This window comes from Anas acuta, chromosome 3, assembly GCF_963932015.1.
Source record: "Anas acuta chromosome 3, bAnaAcu1.1, whole genome shotgun sequence".
NCBI lineage: Eukaryota > Metazoa > Chordata > Aves > Anseriformes > Anatidae > Anas > Anas acuta.
In genome coordinates this window covers 66,735,343-66,762,223 of record NC_088981.1, presented here as the reverse complement: position 1 = coordinate 66,762,223, position 26,881 = coordinate 66,735,343, and the positions used below count along the sequence as shown (strand labels likewise).

The 26,881-nt window shown below is 44.3% G+C and overlaps 2 protein-coding genes across 6 annotated transcripts in view; one reads left to right on the top strand and one right to left on the bottom strand.

Annotated features, from left to right (window-relative positions):
* Positions 1-26,881, bottom strand: part of CEP85L (centrosomal protein 85 like) — a 150,056-nt gene that overhangs the window by 43,469 nt on the left and 79,706 nt on the right. For 4 of the 5 annotated variants that reach the window (XM_068677612.1, XM_068677613.1, XM_068677611.1 and 1 more), the window contains one exon: positions 22,360-23,129. In XM_068677612.1, the coding sequence (XP_068533713.1) occupies positions 22,360-23,129 (770 nt within the window). The remainder of the gene's footprint in view (positions 1-22,359; positions 23,130-26,881) is intronic. The other variant, XM_068677616.1, reaches the window with a different exon arrangement.
* Positions 3,946-13,990, top strand: PLN (phospholamban). The gene is made up of 3 exons (XM_068677617.1): positions 3,946-4,159; positions 9,017-9,127; positions 10,819-13,990. Exon 3 carries the CDS (start codon positions 10,942-10,944, stop codon positions 11,098-11,100), a length of 159 nt encoding a protein of 52 aa, XP_068533718.1. The 5' UTR covers positions 3,946-4,159; positions 9,017-9,127; positions 10,819-10,941; the 3' UTR covers positions 11,101-13,990.

Below are 26,881 nucleotides of genomic sequence, written 5' to 3'. Positions count from 1 at the left end.
CCGCCGAGAGCACAGCGTCCCGCTTAACCAACTGGTAAACACCAGGATTCAGCTCTCATACACGAATTTCACAGAAAGGAAGAAACCATCCACTATAATGAAGATCAATGAGCTTCCTATTCTGTATCACGTTGCTATTTTGAAGGCCCTTTTCACCAAACTGCTACCAAGTTACTGATTTGGCTTTCCTTAGCCTCTTTTCACTGCTATTCAAGCACGCAGGTATTTGAAGGAGCACAGCTTTTTGTGCTGTCAATGTCTTGTTGCAAAATAAAAAAGCTCCATGGGTCAAGTCCGTGCTGGCTCTGTTGAATCCAAGGGAAAGAAGAGCTCTCTGCAGGGGGGTATGGGAAGAGGAAGGCCACTGTGGGTTTTCAGAGCAAGAGCCAAGCAAGATTTCTTGTTCCCCTGCCCCTCTGCTAGCATCGGGCCAAAGCAGCAAAGACAACAAACAGCCACGGTATGCCCCAGAGCTCTGCAATCTGCTTTAATGGTTAAAAGTTCATGCCAGTACCACTGACTGAAGTGAAAACGTTCAAGCTGACCTTTCTGAAAATGTCTCTGGTCAGTAACAGACCAGGCAACTAGTCCTACCAGAGTCTTCGGCATTCCCCAGATGAGAAATATTTCAGCCCAAGTTGAAGTTTGCTCTTCATTTACCTTGTACAGGTGTTTTAATCGCTTCACAAGCTGCAGCTTCAGAAACTTCATCCACCTTGTTTATAATGAAGAACAAAACGTGAAGATCAGTCTACTTTAATGACTGCTCAGGAGAAGTAAATACTTCTTGTCCCAGAGGAGAAGAACACGACGCCAAGGCCTACATTTCTCAGCAGAGCTGCTTCCTACAATGCTAACAGGAGACTGTAAGCCTCGCTTATAGCAGCAGGGAAGTCTTCAGCCTCAGAAAGGCAACCTTGACCCCATGCATCCTGAAAACATCCCTAAGAGACTGTCAGAACCTGACTGAGACCCCAGGTCTGAGTGAGATCACTTAAGTGCTAAAGGATGCATCAGGCAAAGCGGAAGCATTTGGGTCATAAAGCTAGCAAATTCAGCTCAGAGGTGTGAGCAACGTGAGCATCTCCAAATTGCTTAGGCTACCTCTTTACCTGCTGTAAATCTGGACTGTTCACACCAGCTGAAAACACTACTTTGCCTGTATTTGTAAAGGGAAGGAAAAACACCCACCTCCCTTTAAGTCAAAGTAGGCCTGCAGTACAAATATAACCGAAGGACAGATTAGCCAGATCCTTTCCCTTACCAGAAAACCTCAAAAAGTGCCTCCTAAGCCACATCTGCGGATGCCTCAATGGCTACCAGCAACTACATGTTGCAGGAAGCACCTCAGAATCAGGTCAGGAAACCCTGCTTACAAAAGGGAAGTTTTCATTCCCATGCTCAGCTTTCATGCCACCACCTGTCCCTTTGTCCCAGTTACATACAGAAACTGGTGTGCGTTTTGGGGGCACCCGCTTCTCCCTTCTCTTCACTTTTGGTTATTTGAAAATCAAACGTGAGGCAGCATGATGTTGTAAGGGTATGAGTCAGGATTAGGAACAATGGGAGCAGCGCTAGGAAGGGCTGTGGTAACGCGAGTACTCAGACTTACTGCTGGGTTTCTTGGCTTTTATAAATAACGGGGCTTGGGCTATGGTTTATTCCCATGCAGATTATCAACGGGCCAGATAGTGACATCTCACGATTACACAGGTGGCCAATGTTTTAAAAACCAGCATACAACAGAAAAAAAAGTTTAGGAAATTATTGCCAATGTGCACACAAGTCTTATTATTATTTAAATAGAGGAGCTGGTATGCTGCAGTGTAACACGTCTCTTTTTGGACATTATCCCAAACATCAACCAGATCTCTAAATAAATTTATGAGAAGAAACATGCTCTGGTGGCAGATCTCTAATCCCACTGGAGAAAGCCCAGATCATCTCCATTTAAGGTCAAGCAAGCAACAGCTGCACATTTTTGCTCCTCAGAACAAAATAAAGCAGACCAAAACCTCCGAGGCGGATGGACTCCTTTTTTTAAAGCTTTTCCTTTCCGATGCCCGTGGGCGCTGGGACCCGCAGGGCACAGCGATGCCAGCGCCCACCTCGCAGCCTGTGGAGAGAGGTGCCCCAGTACCAGCCCTGCAGACCAGCCAGGGGTGTGGGTTTTGCTGTCCTTGGACAAACGGCTGTCCAAGTCTCGCTCGATGTACAGTTCTGTATCTGAAATTGGCACGCACAGAAGGCACGCGCTGTGTTGCTGATGATGCTGTTTCTGTTGGTGTCTCACCTCGCCCGCCTAAGTATCCTTCTTTAACAAGGAGACCTGGCTGTGGCTGTGGGGGCTTGTCTGTCAACTGCTCGCCAGCACAACCCCCGTTCTTTTAGGGCATCTCATCTGAAAAAAACTCCAGAACGATGACTCTGTCCAATTCACTAACACAAAAAGGTGAGAAACCGGGGAAGAGTAACTCAGGAGCATTGTCACTTCAGGATGACTTGATAAAAGGGAGGAACCGACATTACAGCTACCGCAGCGCTGGGTGTGAGACCTTAATAACGAACTACAGATGTGAATTCCAAGTGTAACACTTCTGGTACAGGTTTCATATTACATTTACAAAAAAGCAAACACGGACACGATAGCCATGCATTTGCCGGATGACAGCAAGTGATAAAAACATGAAACTTCCCTCGTAAAAAGGCCAAATACACTTGGCTTGACTGTCAGAGATTTACAACGTTAATAATGCCATTATAAGTAAATGGCATAAACCCTTGGCACTGCTAAGGAACAAGTATCTCGCTGCGGAGACACTCAATTAACTTTCAAATGAAACGAGCGACCCTGAATTTCCCGGGTCTGGTGCTGAAGGCTAATAGAAAGCAGTCAGATTTGTAACATTAAAAACGAGTTTCGAACTTCAATTGCATTATAGCCGATTTTGCAGAAGAGCTAAACCTTATTTAGAAAAATCAAAACAGAGCTCGGTTTGAAACCAGGCGGGAGCACATCGCCTCCAAGGTCTTCGAGTACTTCTGTCCCTGCTTTGCAGCATGCATCACAGGCAATGAAAAAAAAAAAAACAAATGAACCAACTGAAAAAAACGACCTACCGTGTCTGGTGCCTTGTTCAAAGCCAAGCACTAATCTCTGCTAAGCAGTAACTGTCAAAACTGGGTCTAAGTGTTTAGAGTTAGGCTCAGCTTCTGTATTTTTGCCTGCCATTTCCAAATGAGGAAAACGCTCACGCTGCCGGGAGCATCCACACGCCGAGCCTGACGCCGGATGCTTGCAGGCTCAGCAGCCTCCTCCTGTCCTTTCCCATGCAGTAAATCCTCCACTTCCTGCATGCACGAAACCTGCTCCTCATAGGCAGCCCCTGCAAACGGAGGACAAACCTCACAAGCACGGGATACGGGTGCTGGGGTCTCACCTGGCTTTTCCCTGCAGCAGGTAAGGTGCAAAGCAGCAGCCTCCAGCTGCCACTGCTACCCAGAGGCAGGAGAGGTTCTCAAAAGTCACTCACACGGTTTCCAGCCCCAGGAAGGGTGATGGGAGTGGGGGATGTTTTATAGGGAAAGTAAAATACTTCACTTTATACAGGAACGATTAATTTGGGAAATGAACTGATACCTGCTGGATTTTATTTGGAATTAAAAAAAAAAAAAAAAAAAAAGACCTAGGAATTAACTTGAAAGGGTGGAAGAGGTGTGAAATACAGCGAAATAGCCCTGGTTTTTAGTAGGGACAAACATCAGCACCGCTGTAGCAAAAGCAGCAGAGCCACAAGAGCCCTCCGAACAAACTCCTGTTGAAGCTCTCGCCCTGAAGAAGCGGGTGTGAATCCGGCTCACCCCATCCCTGGAGGTGGGAAACCTCAGGGCTGCTCCCGCACGCAGGGAAGGCGCTGCCAAAGCCTTAACGCGCTGCTGCTGGGAGCGAGTGGAGAGCAGCAGCCTGCGGGTGCCAGAAACGGGACCAATCACAACTTCTGCGCTGCTGAATGACACCGGGAGCCCAGCCTCTGAAACTTTTGTTATTTCTTCCCCTCAGCCGGCTCCGATTGTTCCCACCACTTGGTCGCAGACTCAGACAAGTTGCCAGATCTGCAGGCGGCTCCCGCAGGCTGCTGCCCAGCTCCCAGCGGCGGAGGTAAGCCACCTCTTTTCTTTGATGCATTTTTTTTTGATACAGGAACTCAGGCATCCCAGCTCTGCGCCACAAAGGTAATGCTGCATTTCAGGGGCAACAAAAGCTGCTGAGCGTCTCCTACCTGCTCGTGGGACCCTAACCATCCTTGGGTAGATGCTTTACACAGGCAGCATCGCAGCAAAGCGAGCAGCTTCCACCATTCTCCTCTGACCTTTGTCCCTCCTTTTAACCTGTTCGGATTTTTGTTTTAAATACCAAACCCCCCAGGAGTAACTCACTCACAGTTCTGCAGACACGTGCGTCCCCCCAGCTGCCTGTTGCACTGCCCCAGGAAGGCAGAGCTCCTTCCCCACCTAACTCAAACAGCACTTTGCTGGTGAAGCACGTTGAGAGCACCCCTCTTTGTGCTGGATGCCAAAAAAGTACCCTTAACTAAGAAATTTAAGTGGTTTACAGCAGGACTGGCACTGTAATTGTACCGTGTTACTCAGATTTCCATTCTGGCTACTGAACTCGTACAGTACGATTGCTGTGAATTCCTTTACAGGTTTCTTTTCTCCTTCTGGTCACTGTAACTGCCCATTTTGTCCTAGAATGCCTCTAATAACAAAATAATCGCTAGGATTTGTAGCATCATGAGCTGAATTTTTAATGCAGAAAGTAATCCATCTAATCACAACTACGGGAAGTGCGTAGACAGCGTGCAACCAAATATCTCAGCTTTAAAATCAGTGCGAACAATAAGGGCACAGAAACACACCGCACAAAGGATATTTTAATATTGAGATATACAATTATTTTAAAAGGAATGCGATTCATGGCAATGCAGGTGTACACCCTAGGAGATTTCTCCTTAGAGCTGCTGCTCCCCCCTCCACCACATAGTTAAGGTTCTGCTTCTAGAAGACAGGCAGCGCACCCACCCGTGAGGCAGGGTTTCCCTGTTACTGACCACACAACCCTCAGTTCCTTCCCCCAAAACTGACCGGCAGGCACCAGGTAAGAGCAGAGACCCGGTGCTCAGCACCCCAGGACCCATCTCTAGCAGGTGGCTACGGGAAGCACCCGGGTGCTACCACGCTTGGGAAGCTGCTCCCAGTAGGCTGGAGCAGCATTTCAGCCCCTCGGTGCCACTGAGCCAAAGCCTACAACCAGCAAGCAGATTCTGACAGATACAGATGGTTTTCTTCAAGGCAAAAATGCATTTTAAGTGACTTTTAAGTGAAGAGTTTGGATTTATTCTATCAGAGTGCCTTCCCTCTAGCACCCACGCCGCATTCACACACCTGTAACACCACAGCTCATGCACACACACGCACAGAAATCTCTCTGCTTGCCTCAGCTCTTCCTGGCATACACCTGTAGCTACCAAGGGTTAGACTCCCAGCCACCTCCCCCTAAATCCTATCACTGAGTTGCATTAAAGTGGGCAACAGCGTGGCTCAGCTGTTCAGTTAAAGCCAAAAATTTCATGCTGGTAGCATCCCATGGTGCAGACATCCAATGCTGAGTAACAACAGCCGGCAGTCGTGACATAAGCGTGCGCTACATAGCGGGTGACAATCGCGATGAATCAGATGTGAAATACTGCATTTAGCCTGCAGCAAACACTGCCCTCCTTTTGGCACATGGGGATGAAGACAACTGTATTATTAGTGCTTTGTGAGACCAGGTTGATGTATGTACCACATTTCTATTTTTAACAAATCGCATTCAATTCTTATCCTTCAAAAAGGTTAGAGACGCAGTCTTTATTGTGTAACTCAAAAATCACTAAAATCAGTTCATAATCCAGGATTTTTAGTGAATTTTTCAGCAAACAAAAATGTATGGGATACACCTACACAGGAACAAGTGTACCTTTTTATCCGTTCTAAGAATAGATTGAACTAGCAATAGAAAAGCACTCCAGCTGGGAAACAAAAAGCCCCACAGGGAAGTTACATGATGATCCCTAAACTATCAGAAACTGGAAGATTGCTTTTGCCTTCTAGAGACCAAGTCCTCTTCAGGGGACTTTCCTGGCATGGATTACTTCCCAGAACTTGAATTTACCTACTAGTTTCTTCTTTCAATCAATGCCACGTCTTTGTCCCCTGAGCTGCTAAAAAGGGTAAAAACACAAAAATACAACTTTCAGAATCCCCTTCCACCTGTTCCTTTGTACACGTTAGATGCATTTCAATTTTCACTTCAGTTCAAATTGCACCCACCACATTTCCTAGTAACAGTAATGTCAGAGGTACCACCAGAACCCTTGAAACTACACGGCTTCAAATACTCAACATGTGCAGTGGACGAAGAAGTTAATTTCCCCATAGAAAAGTTGCTATGCAATAGGTAAATCATACTAACAGCTTAGAAAACGTGCGTGGCATTATACATCCTATTTTTAATAGGGGAGCAGATGAGTGCGGAGGGCTGAGGCACTCGCCCAAGGTCCCACCGTGCTGCTCTGCAGCAGAGGCAGGGAATTTAACCCAGAGCTAAAAACGAGCCAAAAGCTTGAGCTTCCAGCCTACTTTAATGGACCAATGCAGAGATAAAAGTCACAGCTAGCCCTGAGGTATGTGGATAACTCCCAAAAGCAAAATGCCAGGCTTGGTATGTTCGAGTGCTCATCAGTTTAAATACTTGATATCCACACCTTTTTTGTTCTCATGGACTTGAGCTACAGATAAAGACTCTTACTAACTGGTGATCTCACTTCGAGAATATGGAGAACGTCAAAACCAGTCCAATGAAAATTGGAAAAGGAATGGATTAGTAAGAAGGGGAAAAAAATGAATCTAAACTGTTGCTTTTAAAGTGAGAGCCTTCCCCTGTCCTCTCCTAAACACATGCAAAACACTGACACTTCAGTACAAAACAGACTTTAAAACAAAAAGGATGAGTTTGCTTTTCCTTTTACCAGCACTTCCCCAGATATACAAGCTGAATTGTTGCTACCCCATCCCAGAGCAGTTTTCCACATGTAGTTGAAAAAATGACAACATATCCCACAAGTCAGCCTCCAGCTCTCTTCAATGACTTAATGTATTCCAGCTGCAGTTTTCTACTTCCCCTCACACAATCCTTCTCTTTTTCCACACTCCCACACTCTTCCTTTGCTCATTTTTCTACTTTCCTCCCTCGGCCTGTCATCTCCTGCACTATTTTCTGCATTTGGGCCCTCACCCATCCCCATCTCTGTTTTTGACCTCCAACCCCTTTTATGTTTTTTGTTTGTTTGTTTGTTTCCTTCCTTAACATAAAAGAAATATATATATATATAAGTTTTCTGTTCTCCGCAGTCAGGCTGTTGAATTGGCTAACATTTCTTCCTCGGTACAATTGCCTAGTGCAACTCTCAGCCTAGGATCAGAATGGGAACCCAAATTCTGCACCCTTACTGTAGATAAATACAAACCCAGCAGCTGGGGTAAGACCCAGTAAGTCACCTCCAGACAGTTTCATTCCTTTTACAAGCAGAAAAAAAAAATGTACCTTTGTAAATCACTTCTGTACTTGAAAACCTGTAAGCAACTTCTGTTTTATCGACGGACGCTTTTATTCACTGAACTAAATTGAGACTAGAGAGCCAATTCAGATGGCCTCCTCCTTCACTCCCTTCCCAACCCTCATCTTCCTCACACAGACATGGACAATTTTCAGACTTGAGATGCTCCAACTGGAGTGATTCCACACAGCCAGCGAGGAGGCATTTTACGGCAGGGTTCAAAACAAAGCAGCACAACTTGAAATAAGATATATACATTAAGGGAGGAAGCTAGCAAAGCTGATGAGCATGCCTACACATTAACTGCAGGCGCTGGGCACAGGCAGAGCTTTAACCCTCTGCTACATCTCCTCCCCGGAGGGGTCCACGCAACCCACAGACAACTGGGACAAAAGGCTCCAGATTCAACCCAGCTCACAGCGTTTCTTCACTTATTAAGATTAAGCACCATGCATATAAATCTTTAAATGTACCTCCTCTGAACACGCAATAAACCTTCCTACCTAGGGGCATCACACTGCTCATACAAACACAAAGAGAAATTTCTTACACCAGGAAATTTTTGGTAACGGTTCTAAACATGTCCTAGACCAAGGATCGCACTTTTTCATTGCAAAAACCTATGAGATATGCTATTGCACAATCCTACTTTTAAACAATACCTTTTCAGGGCTTAATTTGGTCGTATGGGGCAGCAACAAATCAAATATGTCAAACCTCTCCTATTCCACTGATATCACTGCTGCTTTTAGTAAACATATGACAGGAAACAGGCTGTGTCTAAATTTGCTGTGGCATTTCCAAAGCAGCCAAATTTATCCCGTGTGACTTCAATGGAGTCGATGCAGTTGCACCAGGAATGAGCGTGGCCCCCAGTTTTCACTTTGGCCCCAGATCTCCTCTCGTGGTGAAGGACACCCAGAAACACGGTTAAAAATAGCCTAATACAAACCTGGGAAACAGCCACATGCCAGCCACGATGGAAGCAGTGACTGTGGTCGGTGACTCACCCTATGGCGCTGGGTGTAGGGGATCCCCTAACAGGGAAACGTGTGGGGTGAGCCTGGGGAACTGTGCTGGGCATAAGGCAGGCCTTGCACATCCATCAACGCTGGATTAAACACAGCTGTAGAGCCAACAGCCTCCCTTCTGGCCTTGTCACACCTGAGCACAACACTGTTTGACATTAAAAAGTCAAATGTAACTTGCCCTTTTGCTGCACTTTCCTTTCAAGCAGTGGTTTGTACACGTGTAACACTTCTTAACGTTGACCTAAAACACAGTCAGGGGCCTAAAGAGGAGAACAGCTCCTACCTGTGGCGATGCTCACCCTTCACTTCTGTGTAATTGCTTTTCAGGCTGCCCATTTTGACCTTGCCAGCCACCCAGCGGCAGCTGTGTTACTGACCCTGCTTCTGTTCACGCACACCTGAGGTGGGTGACAACATCATGGAGGACTAACAAGCCAGGTATGTGGTCATTACTTGAAACCCTGCACTTGTAAAGAAAAACTTGTTGAAACGGGCAGCATTTGCTTCCTTTGCTTACAGGAAAACTTCTCCCACAGATAGGCTTAGTAGGTAAGGCAACATGGAGGTGTTTTTAAAACTTCCAAACCTACACAAGCTGTTAAGAAAACCAAGTTGCTGTATTTTGACCTTCCCTGGTCCCTTCTCTACACATTTCTCTAGCCATTAAGGGTATACGCTTTAATATACACTACCCAGCCTGCCAGCTCAACTGAGCATGCTAACTACATGCTTCCCCAAAGGCAAGAGCACTTCTTGTCCCCCCCCCGATACATCCCCTGCCTCTCCTCACCACTGACGCCTCACAAGCACGCAGGCTGTCCAACACGGCCCACAGAAATTGGCTCAGTGTGCGTATGCACAGCTCCGACCCAACCCTGCTCCCCTCAAACTTAAATCAACAAAATCCCAAGCAAAATCCCTTAGTGGTGTCCCCTCTGAAAGACACTTTTTGTTTCGTTTTACGGTTCTTCCATTTTAGGCACATCTAAAGACAAATCCACGGCCAACAGCGTCTCTGACTCAGTCAGGATGTCACATAATTCATATAGCAGGACACCTAAGCAGTTGTTTTCCTTTATCTGACATATACGAACAGATAGGAAGACAGGCATCGGTATCATTTCTTGCAAAAAAAAAAAAAAGAAAAAGAGGGGTTGTGTATCATGATACACATGAGGGGCAAGCTCAGCTTTCAGAGCAAAGTTTGAGAGATGCATATGCCATTGTCTCCTTAGGAAGTAATTTCTGACATTGCCACCACACCTGAGAAGTCCTTTGCTGAGCAGAGCAAGCACAGGGTCAGCCCCTCGCCACGCGGGGCTCACAGACGTGTTTTACACCCCAGCTGTGTGCTGGGAGTTTTAAGCCAGCTGACACCCCCATCCATCTGCCATCACAAGGGAGACAATTTCCTTGAAATAAAACACGCTCGCTTACAGGGCAAAGTTATACACAGGCTTTATTTTGTCCCTCATGGCAGCCCTCTGCCTGTGTGCTTGAACTTTGTAACGCTTGGTGCCACGTGTGGAGAAAAACATTTCAGTCCTCATTCTGCTTTGTCTAACGAGAAATATACTAAAATTCCTTGCCTCAGTGATGCGTAGCTTTTGGTTACACACCGTAAAGTATTTTTACTTGGAATGGCAAGGCATTGACAAGATTTATTTCCCTCCCTTCCAAAATAAGGGGCTGGGAAGCCAGATGGCCTGCACAGGCCGCGAGGCCTGGGCCTCCTGCCACGCCAGCGGGCTGTCAGGTGTGCCTCAACCAGTCCCAATGGGGGGAGAGGGGGGAAGGCCAGCCCTGGCCTTTTCACAGCCTGTGAGGGATGGGAAGGTTACCCAGGTGGTGGCTTTAGATCCCAAGTCCCACATTTCCATGGTTTCTGCTTTACAATCCATCGCCCCTGCCAAAAAGCAGGTGCTCAGTAGCCTCCGGGAGGAGAAGCGCAGTACAGCACAAACCTGAACCTGCGAAACAGAATTGTCAAAATCCCAATTTAAAATAAAACCACTGTGAAGGCAACCTATTTATTTCGGGCTTCTGAGGGCTTTAAAACAATCTCCGTTTGCACTTATCAAAGCACTTTACTTCTGCGTTTCTAACTCTTCACTTTCCTGCTTTCCCAGCTCCACAAAGGCTGTCTAAAACAAAAAGAGAAGATAATAGGCACTTTGCACTGTTCCTGACAACTCCTCTTCTTTCCTGCACTCCTAAAACCTCTGATTTGTGCCCTCTGCTTTCTTGTTGCCATGGAGAAGGTCCAATACATAACCCGCTCTGCTCTGAGGAGAGCCTCAACTATTGAGGTCAACCCACAAGCACGCCAAAGGCTCCAGGAGCTCTTTGTGAATTTCTGCCTGATTTTAATTTGCCTCTTGCTGATCTGCATCATTGTGATGCTCCTCTGAAGCTCCAGCACTTCTCTGCACTGCCCGCTAGGAAAGCCACCCAAAGGGAAGAGACCTCCACCTCCAACCCCAATGCAAGGATCCTCTTGGGAGCGGGGCTAGCACTTGGACTAAAGCTGTATGCCAGCCGCAGCACTCTTCTCTTCCCACCTGCTACATGTATTAAACACACACTTCTGTGCAGAACGGTGTCTCGAGCCTGTGTTACACAGCTGTGCATGACCTAATTTACCTGTCTCGGGCCAGAGCTGTCTTTTGTGACTGGTGTAAAGCACTGCCTCTCCGGGGAGCTGGTAAGTTTCTCCAGGCTTTAGCCAGCTCTCGGTGGTTTAGCCAGTACACGCAAACAGCAACTGCATGTCTTCAGGGCTGGGTGTATTTTAGTTTCTCTGAAAGCCCGTAAGCCACTGGGCCTATCCCAAATGCAGCCACAGCAGAGCTGCAGACACACAGATCCACAGCACAGACCGGGAGAGTTTCTGCTCTGCTTACTCCAAGACGCTGCACCTCCGCGTTACCGACTGAAGGCGTTCAAATTGTTCTAGCACTTTTAGGAGAATGAGAGAAAGAGAAAAATACCTTCTAGCCCAGATTAAATTATTTCAAATGCTTTTCTCCCTATTTATGGGATCTTATATATATGTATATACACACACAACGTGGATCTGAAGAAAAGGCAACTCCATTCACAACATTTTTCACTGTCGCACTTTCACTAGATAGAAGCTTCCAGGTTTAGAAAACATGTGGAAAGATCTTTCACTATGTTTTTACAGGAAAATTGACACTACCATACTGGTATCAATGATTTCATTTTCTGTAAGTAACATAACAATTGGCACAACTGAAAAATCAAAAATAGTTCTCCAACTTCTTAATACTTGGCTTCAGGCAAGTTTATTATGGCCTGATGCAATATACACAGTAATTGCCTTAGTTTAAAACTACAAAAAAGCTCGAGATTAGCCAATGTCATTCTAGGTGGCTTATATTTGACGCAGTAAAGCAAAAGGTTTAGGTTACCCTTACTACTGTGACTGGGGTATACCATAAGAAGCCAAGTGACATCACCATCCTCAACTGCAAACACCCCTTAGAGAAAAAACAAGCATTTTCCTAAGATAAATGATACATACCATTATGCACCGGAAGGAAAGCATTGCAGAAAAATCTCTTCAGTATGTAAACCACAGTCTGAACACATAAAAGATGAAATTTCTGCTCCAGCAGTTATTGGTAATAAGCCTGAGCACACTTCCAACACTCCCACGTTGCTGGTGTTAAGCTAAATTTCTAGAAACTTTAGTTTTCAAATTTAAAGAAAGCTCAAGAACCGCAGAGGTCAGACAGACATCTATTTTCAACAGGAATCTTTCTATACTGCCCCATGCAAGCAATCTCATTGATAAATGCAAAAAAAAAAAATAAAATCAAGTTTATCTTAATCTTGTATTCTGCCTTTAAGACTTAACATTACCTACATAGAGGTTGACAATGAGCAGCTGAGCAGGAAGAAAAGAAATCTTTGAAAAAAAATCTGTATTGGATGTAATGAAAGCCCAGTGGTGATGCACAGCCCAACTAGCAAGTAGATGTGCTGAGAGCAGATCATTGGAACAAGGTTAATCACTAGAGTTAGTTAATTAGTTACTGTATGAGAATTAAGGCAAGCACTGATGAAACCAGCAGCACAGGCACCCCATTTCGAGTTAGTCTATCAGTATTACTGACTACAGCTGTCAATAAAAATCTCACTTTCTGTTTCACGCCTTCTGACCGCTCCCACAAATGCATGAGATTTTGGTACGCGTACTTTCCCTATTTCTACTTCTTAAGAAAGTTCACAAACACTGTACTGCTTCAGAGGGGAAAATAATAATCATCATAATAAAGTTACTTTGTTCTCCTTTTAATACTATATTTTTGTGATGGGCAGGGTTTGTAGTTTTAGATTGCTTTGGAAGTGTTTCAAGAAACTTGTACTGGAAATAATCTAACAGTTTTATAGTACTGAAAACTCCCTGCAGAGGAAAGGTGCTAGGAGTAAAATACCAATGCATACATTTTAAGAATATGTTGGAATTAGAGGTTCCACAAGCCGGTCATATACAGAAGTCAAAGCAAAGCATTGCTAAGAATAAGGCAAGCACCACACTCCATAAAAAATAGAATACCCACATCTCTCTTATGTACCTGAAAATCCATTATTTATTTAAAAATAATAAATAGCCAATAACAAAACCAGGATATGAATAGGCTGGAAGTCCTGCAGTTATTTTTCAGTATGTACCATGAGGTTCGTTTGTGTCTTGGGTTCTATTGATATGAAAAAATGCTACCACACTCTGCATCACCAAATGTCAGCCAAACACAGAGATAAACCCTTCTGTACATAGTATTCTTCTTTGTATGCTTCTAAGAGCTTTGCAACTAGCATCTACTGTATTTTTATTTATTAAAATGACTGTTTGAAAATATATTAATGCATAAAATAAGATATCCGAATACAATTCAGTTTATAAGTATCCATCCTATTATCTACTTATAAATTAAAATGATGTGAAAAAGAACTAGTTATCACAAAGCTTTCTGATTCTTTATACCTCTGTCTATTCTGCTTTAGTTTTCAACAGAAATCTTGCGTATTTTGCTATGTCTAAATCGCTTACACACACTTAATTTTCACTCACCGACTAGTGCATATAGTACTAGTGAATTTTATGGAAGTTTAAGCAATAAGTTCAATACTTTTATGAGCCGTAATAAAAATTCCAGACTCAGCAGGTGGCTTGGATTAAGTTTTCATTTCTCTGTTCTGCTACACCCAATGTCATGTATTTTTGCTCCTTTGTCTTACACACTGATAGTGAATAAAGAAAGCTGAACAGGCGATATTGTAACACTCTTCTCAAAAAATAAGAAATAAAAATAAAATCAAAAAATGGTTCAGTGATTTAAATGGCAAACATCTGTGGCAGCTTTATACTGGGAAAGGTTTGGATCAGGAACAAAAAAAATACATTGGACTTAAAGATGCACCTTCTCAGCCAGGTCTTCAGCAGATGTCAATAAATCCACCTGTTTTTCCATTTTTCCATTTCAGAGTTTCCAGTTTTGTTTTGGATAGCTGGTAAGGCATTTTAAAGGGCAGCAGGAAGCTGGTTCTTTACCTACACTGCTGTGCCAAAATTTGAGAAAAAAGTAACACAGACATTCATTTTGAGAGTATCCTCGTTCATATCTGGAAGCAAACTAGTGTACTGTAGATTATAGCCAGACACCCACCTTTGTATGGCTATTAATAGCATCTGTCAGAACACAATTCAAAAATATTTGTGATGTCCTACAAGATCCATAGGGATCTTTTAATTAACACGAAACGTGGTCCTTCTATGCTTGACCTAGATGTTAAAATCTGAAGAAATTCTGCATTTTGCTTACAGAAGGAGATAAGCAAAAACCTCTTGCTTGCCGAGAGGATTAAAACCAGAATATGTTTCTAAGGCCTCCTTTAAAAACTGACGCTTGCCTTAGTTGGAACCCTGGTAATTAAAGTCATTAAAGCAGGTCCCAGATTTATTGGAATATCTGACAATCAGTTTAGAAAAATACGATTGCTTTATCAGCCTAGGGCTTTTTGGTTTTGAAGATAAGAATGCCAAAAGTCCCATTGTTGTATAAAATCCAGAACTATAAAACACTGCCCTCTTGTGATCTCCCCTCAGAATCCAGCTGAATACTAAAAGGAAGCTCTGGCAACATTTCAGCATTAGGGCTCACTGGTCCTATTTGTTTCCTCTATTTTTATATACACATTTCTGCACATAAACAGGAATTGCTAAGTTATTAATTTCATCTTAAATGAGCTATTTCGTACGTGCTATTAGAAGCACCGAGGATGCACCATCCTGTGCCAGCTCAATCTAGATTCTTATTAAGGAATTTGTGAAGATGCAAAGAACCCTACGCAGCTCGCTGTTGCCAAAACAGTACCTACCATGCGGCACGATGCCAAAGCCTAGAAGTGTAGGAAATGCTCCTCTAAACAGAGGTACGTTTTTCCCAGAAGATAAAATTTCTGTATTTAGCACTTACAAAGATCTTGAATAAGTTGTTTTTCAACAATCTTTTGCTGGAGTCTTAAATAAACCCCGATTTCCAACAGAATGACTATTCCCAGTGGGTCCTGAAAAGTTCCATGCACATGGAAAAAGTAAATAAAGAGCCAAAATGTATAAAATTCACGTCCTTTCCCCATTAATCAGTTCTTCAGAAGCACAGCAGTAAAATGGAAGCTGTCATTAACTTTAAATATTTATTATTTTTTAAGGTATTTGGAAAAACAAGAAGGCCTTTGGGAACACTCAGATTCCTTTTTGGAAGGGAAAAATCTGTTTTTTGTAAACAAACAATTTTTTCTTAAGTGGCGGAAACTAAGAACAGGTAAACAGCTGAGGACACAATGGAGTTCATGTGAATCTGCACTGCTTCGAACTCAGCAAGCAGCCCAAAGCTGCCACCAAGGGTCTGTTCCAAGCACACGAGGGCGGACAGATGCACATGATGGATCTTGCTCACAACAGAGGTCTCAACTTACTTCTCAATTTCCTGCTCATTGTCCTGGTTCTGGTGCTCGCATTCATCCTTGTGAAGCTGATGTGAACCCCTGTGAGGGTCCTTTTTTCCCCCCAAATCCTGGTCTGAGGGTTTGGTGGTGGTGTTTTGTTTTGTTTTGTTTTTTTTTTTGCAATGATAACATAAAGACATCAAACTATCTGACCATAAATATGCCAAGACTGAAATAACTGACAGAGAAAGTGTTCATGTACTTATTTCATCAGAAAGCGAACCTAAAGTTACACAAAATTATGTCCTGCCATTGACTAAAGAAAGCATCTAGAGCATCTGCCGAGTAGAGGAAGAAATCCAAGTGTGCATAAGCAGCTACTTCAGTTTCCTCGCTCCTACAGCTGACCTGCACTTAAAGGTCTGCAAAAGATCAGCAGCCTTCAAGGCACAAAATTTCCGCAAAGAGGAAAGCGGAAATCAGATTTTTAAAATGGGGTTTCCACAGAATGCATACTTCACCAGAAATACGACAGGAAGGCAGAACGAAACACCTACACGGGGTTGACAGTACGCATCAAATTTCCTGTGGAGAGCAAAAGCAGGGATGCTGTAGATGGAAGAATGGCCATCAACTGCAGCCTGCAGCAGCTGGGAGTTAGATAAGTTCAAATATGAAAGTATAATTATCAGGGACCTCTTTTTTGACACCCATGGTTCACAGCAACACCTTACAAGCCAGAAGCCATTTGTGTTACACAGCAGTATCGAAAGAAGCAGCTGCAAAAACAGAAGAGAAGGGATGTTAGCACAGGGTGCCACACCTGTGCTCAGGAAGCCTTTAACACCGCAGGGGAGGTGAGCAGTCGGTGCACCCGCACAGCGGCGAGCGTGCTACGTCCCCAACAGCTCGGATTTACCTCTCTAGGGCTGCGTTTGACACTCCACTTGTTACCTGCCAGAGCAACCCATTACTCGTCCTCACCCCAAGCTGCAAGGTGAGCTCCTCACGGGACCTTCGCGGGATGCTCTGCTTCGCCCACGGTCCCTGGGAAGGGCAGTGACCAACGAGAGCTCGCTTCTACTGGCATAGTTTGCCCAGAAGGTAGCTCTACACACTTAAGACATGCAGGGAGAGAAGGCGGCCAGAAGTAGATAACAGACACTACACTGGGGCCAAGCAGCCTACCGTTAGCATCTCTTTCCCAAGCACGCATTGGGAACCAGGTGTACCACCAGATGTGTATTGTGCAGTCCATTTAACACCATACACGTGTGTTAGCAGTCAAAACACACATGGGACACCCATGGGATGGGGGAATAGCCAGTTTCCAGCTGCCTGCTGCCAGCAGAGCACCCCTGGTTTGGCAGCTACGCTGCTGACCCAGCACCTCCCGCAAACACTCACGGTGACGGAGCTGATCTACTCGTGGCCACGCTCGGGGTTTCCAGACAACTGCTGCTGAAGCTGAACCAACAGCAACCTGCAGCAGACCCGTCTGAGTTGGATCTGTGAAGAGACTTTCCAAAGGAAAAGACAACGTGCTGAGGGAAATGCAAAGTTCATGCAGGTCCCACCATGAACAGGCCTCCACGCTGCTCTGTGTCCTCCAGCGCACGGGCACCACGGCGTGGGGCAGCACAGACAGGCAAAATGAAGTTTTTTCTCTTGTGTGCTTTGAAGTATGTGCAATAAACATCTAAAATAGCTTCTGTAAGCTACGCATCTACAGCTTTTTTATGTCGATACAATAATATCAATTCCTGTTTGTATTTAGAGCAGGAAACTTTGCACAGCTCTATCACTGTAACCACTTTGTCATTTATTTTGGTTATCTTGAAATATTCTGCTTTAAAAAAACCATCTATGGAGTTATATATATGGGATATATGTTTTAACAGTTCTGTTGTTGCGTATTGTTTAGAAGGATTTCTACTGGTGCTTGACACTGATAAGAGATGGCACGAAACATAACCAATCCACAGGAATTGTTATGAAGCCCACTCTCATCTAAGGAAGAGTAGAAATGGTTTTCCCTGCAAAATGGCAATTCACTGGTACACTCCTTGGGATCACACGCAGCTTATTTCATGGATGTTCTGTACATGCAAAATTCTCCTTATCTTAGGGAAGCCACTGTGACAACTGAACAGCTCGAATGAATTAAATGGGTTAGCACTGAAAAAAATAAATCATGAATTCCTTTCAAATAAAACGACAGAGATGAGTCTACCAACTCCACCTACCACTTATTTCCAACTCAAAAATCACACACAAAGCCTGTAAGAAACTCTGCTATTAGCGTGTAGCTACCCCAAACTTCTCCCAGCCAACGATGAAAATTAAAGAATCTTAAACAAATGTGGAAACATTTGCCTGAGATGACGCACAGAACTGGCAGAGTTACCAGCTAACCAACGCCAAGCCTCTTTTTGCAATCAGACACGGTCCAAGCGTGGTTTACCATCATCTGCCAGCACTTAGCCTGAGCCCACACGTTCACTAGGAGTGGGAGCCCAGTTGTCAGACTACAGCCAACTTCACTGCAAAAGAAACAACACAAAAGCTCACAGTATTGAATTAATCCTGTTAACGATAGGTGGTAATTTTTCACATTATAAAGCTTTATCTTGCTTATAAGTATGGTTTCATGGAAACGTGACATGGGAAAAATGATGTTAATTTTTTTTCCAGTCTTCTGACCTGTCAGGATCATACAAAGAACTACTTTCAAGTTCAGATTTAAGAATACAGTTTTCTGTGGCAACAATGTTATTTGAAGCATGCTGTAACTTTTTCTTCCAATTAAAGTTTTACATCGTGTTTGCCAATCTTTAGGTATGCACGTTGGTTTACTTCTGTTTCGAAATGACCATTGCAACTGTTGCAGCATCTCTTAATTTCTCACTGCATTAACATTTAATTCACAGTAAGTGTTACATATATATATATATATATATATATATATATATATATATATACACACCACATATACCATATATATATATATATGTGGTATAAACAAGGCAGTGTTTTCCTCATTAAAGAAGAAACAGGAAACCAGATGCATTAAAGGAAAAAGATACACTTAAGCCATTTCCATCTATTCTCTCTGCTATATTCTGACACAAGTTAGCTCACCATGAGGAAACCATCCAGATGCCCCATGAACTGGAACAAAACCAGGTTCATCCTATCAGGCCCACAACACGAACAGAGTCAATAAACAGACAGAAAGCTTCTGAAACCTTCTGAAGCTTTTCTTACTGTATCATCTCCCACAGGAGACGGGCTTTAAGAAATGCATTTCTATGCACACATATGGCCTTCATGCAGCCAGATTTGTACGTCCTCCCAGCTCAATAAATGGGAACCCGTCGTGCATTATAAGCTTTTTCTCTCTTTAACCTATTCCTAACCATTATTTACCTTGAGCTTTTAAATACAATTTTTATAAAGTATTAGAATGGTCGTGTCTGCTGAAAGACTAAAAGATCAGCTGCACATTGAAAGTAATGACATTTATGGTGAAATAGAAATTCTGCGTGGAAGTTTTTGTTTGTTTGTTTGTTTGTTTTTTCTGAAGTGCCATTATAATCTGTTCCTTGGAAGTGTGTAGGAGAATGGGAGAATGCTCATCTTCGAAATGTTTGCATTGAACAGTGCACATTGCCTGGAGAAAAGAGCTTTCTTACATAACTCCGTGATGTTTGGCAACAAGCACAGACCAGATCCTTCTTGAAGATTTCCTCCAGAAACCCACACACGTCACACCACAGATTAACAATGCACCTTCCCTGAGGTTTGCAGATCTACACCATCTTTTCTACTGCTGTAAATCACAGCCTGCCTTGAAGGAGGATCTCAGTAGAGTAAATGCTTTACATATGGTTTACAACTGGAAGGGGAACGGCACATGAGAGGATTTCTAATTCGGGGAGCAAAGCCTGATAGGAAACCAACAGGTAGATGCTGGGTTCAGTCACATTCAGCCTCTAAAGGAAGTGAAGAGTTTTAATGCTGACAGTCAGTAATCCTGGAACAGCTTTTCAGGGCTGTAATACATTTTGAATTGAAGCTCAACGTAAAAGAAATCTTATTTTCTAACATAAACTCTAATTCAGAATTTAGCAGGGTAGAAGGTCTCCACTTGTCTGTTATGAGTATAATAATAAAACTGCCTACAAACAGATTTTTTTAAAGCCCAGTAGCTACTCCTGAGTGATCAGTCCTCAAAATGAACTCAGGAGTTAGCTGTAGGCTGTCCTTACTTTCTTAGTGCCAGCTGTTCTCTATACTCCCTCCACCAGCCTACCTAGAAGACACAGAGAGCTGCTCTACGTTCATCATTTAAAGCAAAGTTCATTTTGTTTTCTGTTCGTGGCAATGACAGTTTTAAAGCAGGATTACGATAAATGGCTTTTTTTTCAGTTCTCTAAAAAACACATTTCCATCAGCATACATGCTTACCTACGAACAGTGAAATACCACAAATATTACCCACTAACAGGAAAAGAAAAGCAGAAGAATTTTATTGAGGATTTTGTGGTGTTATTTTAATTCACCAGCTTCCTCTGGGAAAAAATAAAAATAAAAATAAAAAAACAAACTCTTGTGCCTCCTGTTCTCTCTCTTTCCTAGGTATGTATTCCACTTAGGATGGTAAGTTTATTTATTTTCTCAGAAATAATACCATCACGGTTCCCAGGTGTGCACAGACTGCATAGTTTTGAAAAGAAAATTACTAAATACTACAAAATATCTTTGGAAAATTATTATAATTATGATGAGGTTTCTTTAAAAAAAACGGTAATATTGTGTCAAAACAACATTCTCCTTTCCTCACCTCTTCTGTCCTCCCTCCTGGTTAGGGCTGTAAGCTCCAGGCAGAAAGGTGGCGGGTAGCAGCAGAGGACACCTGGAGGAGCCCAAAGACTCCAGCTCTTGCCCACGTTTTATTTTTCTGTTTCATGGGGTCCTACTGACAACCCCCTCCTCTCCCTTGAGGGAATCTGACCGGCCACGTTTCAAGGCCCATCACCACAACCCCAAACCATCCCAGAGAAGTGCGTGTCAGAGCCACAGAGCTCCTCCCTGCCCGTCAGTACCGACCTGCTCCCTGCGGTTCCCCCTTGCAACTGGGAGAGGGAGAAGCAGAGAAAAGCTTCAAGGAGCTTTAAGGTCAGCTTTAAGCGCTGACCAGGAGCTGACAGCCCAGCTGAGGATGCGAGGATCCTGTCTGGATCCCGTGACACAGACTGATCCACATACAAAATCCAGATATGAAAGTAACAGGAGCAAGACAAACGCTTTTAGGTGAAACTTCAACCTGAAGCGTTACAAGCTCAAAAACCTGCCAAGCTGCCGCACCACTTCATGAAAGCAGCCAAAAAGATACATGATGTTCGTGCTCCCCCTATTGGCTCTGCCCTCAGAGCACGGCTCAGCATCAATTCCCGTGTGCCTTTTAACTGTGAAGATAGTTTTACAGTTATAACCACAATAATACACATGTTATACGCATACAGGACTTCATCTGTTCCAAACATGCAGCTCTGCCTGCATATAAAAGGAAACGCTGTATTTCGGCACTGCTGGAGTGACGAAGCACCTGTAAGACGAACCTGGAACAATGTCATTTTGTCAGAGGAACCCCTAAGAATTAATATAAATTATCTTCAACTTTTTAAGTTAATAATAATCCAGGTCACCATTAAGAGCACAACTGAACCCTGAGAACCTCTGAATTTGTCAGTCTTTCCTTCAGTGCAGAGGAAGAAACAAAATTTGAGTGCAACTGTTTGAAGATAGCCTAGTATATCTTCAGACTGGAGGAAACAAGTATTTTCACACACAGCTAGGTTACCCCCACCCAGACAATATCCTTTCAGGAAACATTATCTATTCTAATCTGTTTGGGATTTTTCTGGCAAGACAATTTTACCAACGTAAGTAAACTTGAACATTTATATTTCAAATGCTGACATACTTCACGAGCTATCTTTTCCCATTAGGTGAACAGCTAAAAACAAAGATTGTCAATCACGTTAGAAAGTTGTATCTGCCTCTTAAAATCACATGCTCGATGTTTTCCATATAAAAAGTCCTCAAATACGACACATAAGAAACTACGTATTATTTAAATAAACCAGATTAGAGCCAATAATAGTAGTCCACTAATTAGTTAAAAAAAAAAAAAGGCAGTAATATCAAGCAGAATTCAGTTTTTAAGTCCTGGGCATAGTGATATTGAGTATTTGTTCTTGTGGTATGCAGATATCAGTCTTACTGCTATGTGTGCAGATGCAGCCTCTGCAAATCAATTCAGATCAAAATAGACATTCACACTTTCCCCACTATGCTGCAACCAAAAACTCTCTTTAAGAGCTATTAAAAATATCATTTGATAAACCTCTTATTGTATCCAGACTGAGAAAGAGATGCTAGTCTCATGTGGACAGGCACGTCGAATTAAATGAAATTGTAAACAGATGTGGGCAGAAAATTACTGGCAGCCAAATAACGCTGAGAAACAAGCAGCAGCAACCCCAGCCGAAGTTTAAAACAACCACCACCACCTGGGTAGGGGGACTTGTTCCCTTTCCTGTTTTATTGACATCAGCCCGACTCTGCTCCTCAGCTGCAGCACCTGATGCCACACGATGGCAGCAAACACCAAGCTTTGGCCTTACCTGCACAGGCTGTTCGCCCCCTGGCCTCAAATCCTCCAGCGGCTGCACATGCCACGCAGCCACCCCGTAGGGCTCCTCGGCAGCCCTGCAGTCCAGGGGATTTGCCCGCAGCTGCTCTTTCAGCCACATCTGAGTCCTGACGGCCGGCTGGATGGGGGCCCCGCTCACAGCCTGCTGCCCCAGGGTGGCGTATCTCTGCCCGAAAGCTTCACAGCCGGCAGCCACGGGCTGGCTCTCGGGTAAGGCACTGTAGGCGGTCAAGTCTAAGGCGTGTCTCCTGCTTGAGGAGTCTGAAACGAAGTCGTCTTTGCTGCACGTTTCAAATTTGTATTTGCAGTCCAGCAGAGAAGAGCGCTTTTTCCCCATCTCCTTGTCCTCGATTTGTAAGAGCTCCATGCTATCGTGCAAACAGTTTGGCCCATTTGTCCTTAATTGCGGTGACACGGCTTTGTCGCTGCTAGTCCTGGAGTCCACTGAGTGACTGCTACCGTCCTGGCTGAAGGCGTTTGGTGAGCTGAGCTTGGACAAGGAGGACCATTTCCTTACCGGTCTTGCACCCTTCATGTCAAGAGAATTGTCCAGGACATTGGGATTTCTGCCTCCTCCCGACCGGACAAAGCTTGTACTCCATTTTGAGCCGTCGGATGTGAAAGCTTCCCTGTGTTTGGAAAGTGAAGAGCTGGCATTAGACGGCATCACATGGGCAGTGGGGATGGAAACCAGTGATCGGCTGGGCTTAAACGAGGACGTACCACTTGACGTTGAATGATCTGGGGAGAAAGATTTCGTCACGTCAGTACAATACAAAACCCATACTAACATCAGCACCAAGACAGCAAGACATCAAAATCCAGGTGACATGCAAAAATAAAAGGAAATGGGTTTCTGGACAAAAAAGGGCCTTCTGAACCATTCTAGATCATGACAATGGAAACCTATTAATACGAGAGCTAATTTCCTTTTTCCAGGTGCTGTCATTACAAAGAGAGAGCTGTACTATGGGGGTAGCTCCAGACACAGCGATCAGGCTGTGGGCAGCAGGAAGCTGCAGGTAGGATTTCTGCCCCTCCCCACACAGCCCTAAGTAGCTTTTATGCCACAAATGGTACGGGTATCCCAGCTCAGGAGCCCCGGGTCTGGCTCCTCTTCCACTGCCCCTCTCTCCTTCTTTGAGGAGAAACAACTCATGAAATGCACTTTGCAAAATGGAAGTGCTGGAGACAAGCCAGCTCAGTGACAGCCTCTCAGACAGCACTATTCATCCCTTTTAGATTTTGCTTTTTTCAAATTACATTTCCCCAGGTGATTGGCTTTAAAAAAAAATCTGCAAAAAAATGAGTCCTTTCAGATGTTGTTATTTACAGGCCCATACAACATACCATAATTTATGCAATCTATCCCAAGCCGAAATACCAAGAACAGGAATCAGAGAGGTGATATTGAGGAGGGGACAGAAGAGCAAAGACAACCAGGGCATCGGGGAGGTCACTGAGGACTGCCTGAGGCCTCCCACAGCCTCAGCACCACACGCTCAGCATCACCTCGGGCTGTGGGCAACCAGAAATAGACACCTAATCCGCTCAGAGGGGATCAGCTCCCACCGGGTCACAGGGCTGGACCTCGACCAAGCTCATGTCACTAGTTAGGTTTAGAGCAGACCCAGAGAACAAATGTGCTCCGATTACGTGATCCTTTGGGGGTGCTTTTGACCCAGAGCAGGACAGATATGCTCTAGTTATTTCTCTCAGCCTAACCTAGGCAAAACTTACTTCTTTAGGACCTGCCAGCTGGTGTAAGGGTAGTGTAATTATAAAAGAAGAAAAAAACACCAACCAATCACTCTAGAAGTACAGCTAGCACACTCGATTTGATGGCTACAGCAGGTTGGTATGATTTGGTGGAGGCCAGAACCCATTACTAGCTAATTGTGCACACTTCTGAGGACATACTTGATGCACCAAACCATGCCCACAGATGAGAACAGGGGTTCCCACCTTCCTGTGTTGGAAGACAACAGGGGTTCAACATATTCCAATGGTGTGAAAAATTTTAGGAAGGGCAGTGCTTCTTTTTCTGTGCTATAAAATCAAGTTATTCTTACCCCCAGCTCACCTGCTCCTCCCTGTTCGGGACCAGACTTCCCCACTTGCAGCACAACACAAAATAACACAGCCACACTCCTCATCCCACAAAAACCCCACAGCGTAATAAGCAGCTCCTTCTCTCAGCTCTGCCTTCCTGCTTCCTCTTGGGCACCAGCAGGCACTCGCACTATTCACAAGTGGCAAATTATATTTGGAGTAGTAAAAACAAAAGTCCCAAGCTAGGCCTAAACTTCTTTTCCTCACTTCTGATTAACTCTTCAAGCGGCCCTAAGCTTGGCATACACCATCTGATAGATCCAGATAGATCTGATAATTTGTTTCAAAGTGAAACACGGCAAATCTGGCTTCAAGTTGCTCTAATTAGTCTTCCCATTAAGGCTCACTGAAACATATGAGAAGATTCACACTTCTTCTCGGAGCATATTGCTTCAGTCTGCCTTGGCTGCAGGCTCAGCTGGAAAGAGAGCCAGTCTGCTCCCTGAAATACCTCCCCGCAGCACAAAGGGCATGAAATTCGGAAATTACGCTGGAAATGAGAGAACCCAAAAGCAGGGTGAAGCTTAGAAGGTAACTTCTGTAGTCCCAGGAATAAATGGCTGAGGTTGGAAGGCAGCTCTGGAAGTCATCTGGGCAGCCTGTGCCAGCGCTGGGTTATCCTGACAGAGGGACGTAACGGGAACAAGAAGCTCAACCTGGCCGAACCCTGCCAAAGAGGACTTCATGCAAACAGTCACACATAAGCAAATGCCTAAAGTTCAGAATAAACCAGTGCTCTCTTCTCAGCATGACTTAAACAGCTTTCATCTCACAGAGATGGGCTTTATTTGAAGGCTGCAAACACTCTTAAACATGACCCGTACATCTCTAGAGTCTGTCATTGTTTAACATTCTTTTCATTAAAGAAAACTTTTGGATATAGGAGAAAAAAATAGAGCTACTTTCTACAGGTTTTCCTCTGAACAGCATCAGGATTACATGTCAAATCTTGCTTTTCAATTATCCCGATCTCTTCTTTTCTTCTGCCCACCACAAAGCTCCCTAGAGCACCTACCAAACTGGCATCACATTGTAACAGCTGTTAAAATGCTTCCCAGAACACAGAACTGAGAGATTTGGAAAAAATGTGTTTTTAAAACATGTTACAAGATTTCTATCGCATAACAGCAGAAGATGGAATGAAAAAAACGAAGAGCATTTCATATGGCCTTACTACTATCTTGTGTTACACTTCTGACCTACATCATTACTGTGTACCTGGCACAGAAAATGATGAACCGGACCTGATTTTGGTTTTACTACAAACCTGATCACAGAAATTTCATTTAAATGGGAGAGAGTAGAGCAGAGCCTTTCTTCTGAAGAAGGGGGAGAAGAAACCCTCTGACATAGAGCTAATGAACTCCTCCCCCTTATTTACGTGTCCCTGTGCTGTTCTTAAATCCCTAGTGCCAACTGCGTTTACCAGAAGAACCCCCCTGAGGCCACTTCTCAAGCCTCACTCAGCTACTCACATCCTCATCTGTTACTCGGCTACTTCACATCCTCATCTGCTGCCCAGTGGCCGCTCCCAACGCACAAGAGGCCGGGAAGGCTCGCTGCAACCTGAACAATTTCTCTAGCTGCAAAATGAAATGAGTGCTTCAAGAAGCCCCATCCACAGCTCACACTTCTGTGTCTAACAGTTTCTTCACTGCTCCCAAAATGTTACCAAACAGCAGAATGACGGGCTAGTACAACAGCCCAATCCCAATCAAACCCCAAATGTTTATGATGCTTATGTTATGGGGATGCATGTGTACCTAACAGTGCTAAAAACAGAGACCTTCCCTGTGTGAAGGACTTTGAAATGTGATATTTGCTATTTTATCCAGGCTATAATTAGAAAGCCCTGACCACAGAGAGAAACGCTGGTATTAAAAACAGATGACCTTCTCTGCCTTCCCGCTCCCCCCACCACAACATTGACACAGACTACCCCAAACCAGCAAAAAAAAAGCTGAATTATGCTCATTAATCGAGCAGGAGACAACTGGGGGAAGCCAAACCACTGTTATACCCCTTGCCTGGAATCTGAGCTCTTCCAGAGGAGCCTCCAGCTGTGCAGCCCAACCCCACGGGCCCAGCCCAGAGCCCATCCCACGGCTCCGAGCAGGCCGTCACTCCTCACACCCTGCCAGCCGTGCCTGCTCCTGCCAGCCTGCTGCAGGACAGCTGCTTTCAGCCATGCTTAGAGCGTCTCAGCTCTCTCGGGCAATGATCAGAAAGCAAAGCCAAGGCCATGGGATGAGGTGCCGTGACAGCAAGATGGATGCTGCACTGTGTTCCCCACCCACCTACTCACAAACGGGACTGCCTGGATGCAGCCTGTGGAGGTCATCAGGAGCCAACGGAGGGATCCCAAAACCAACAGGCAGGTG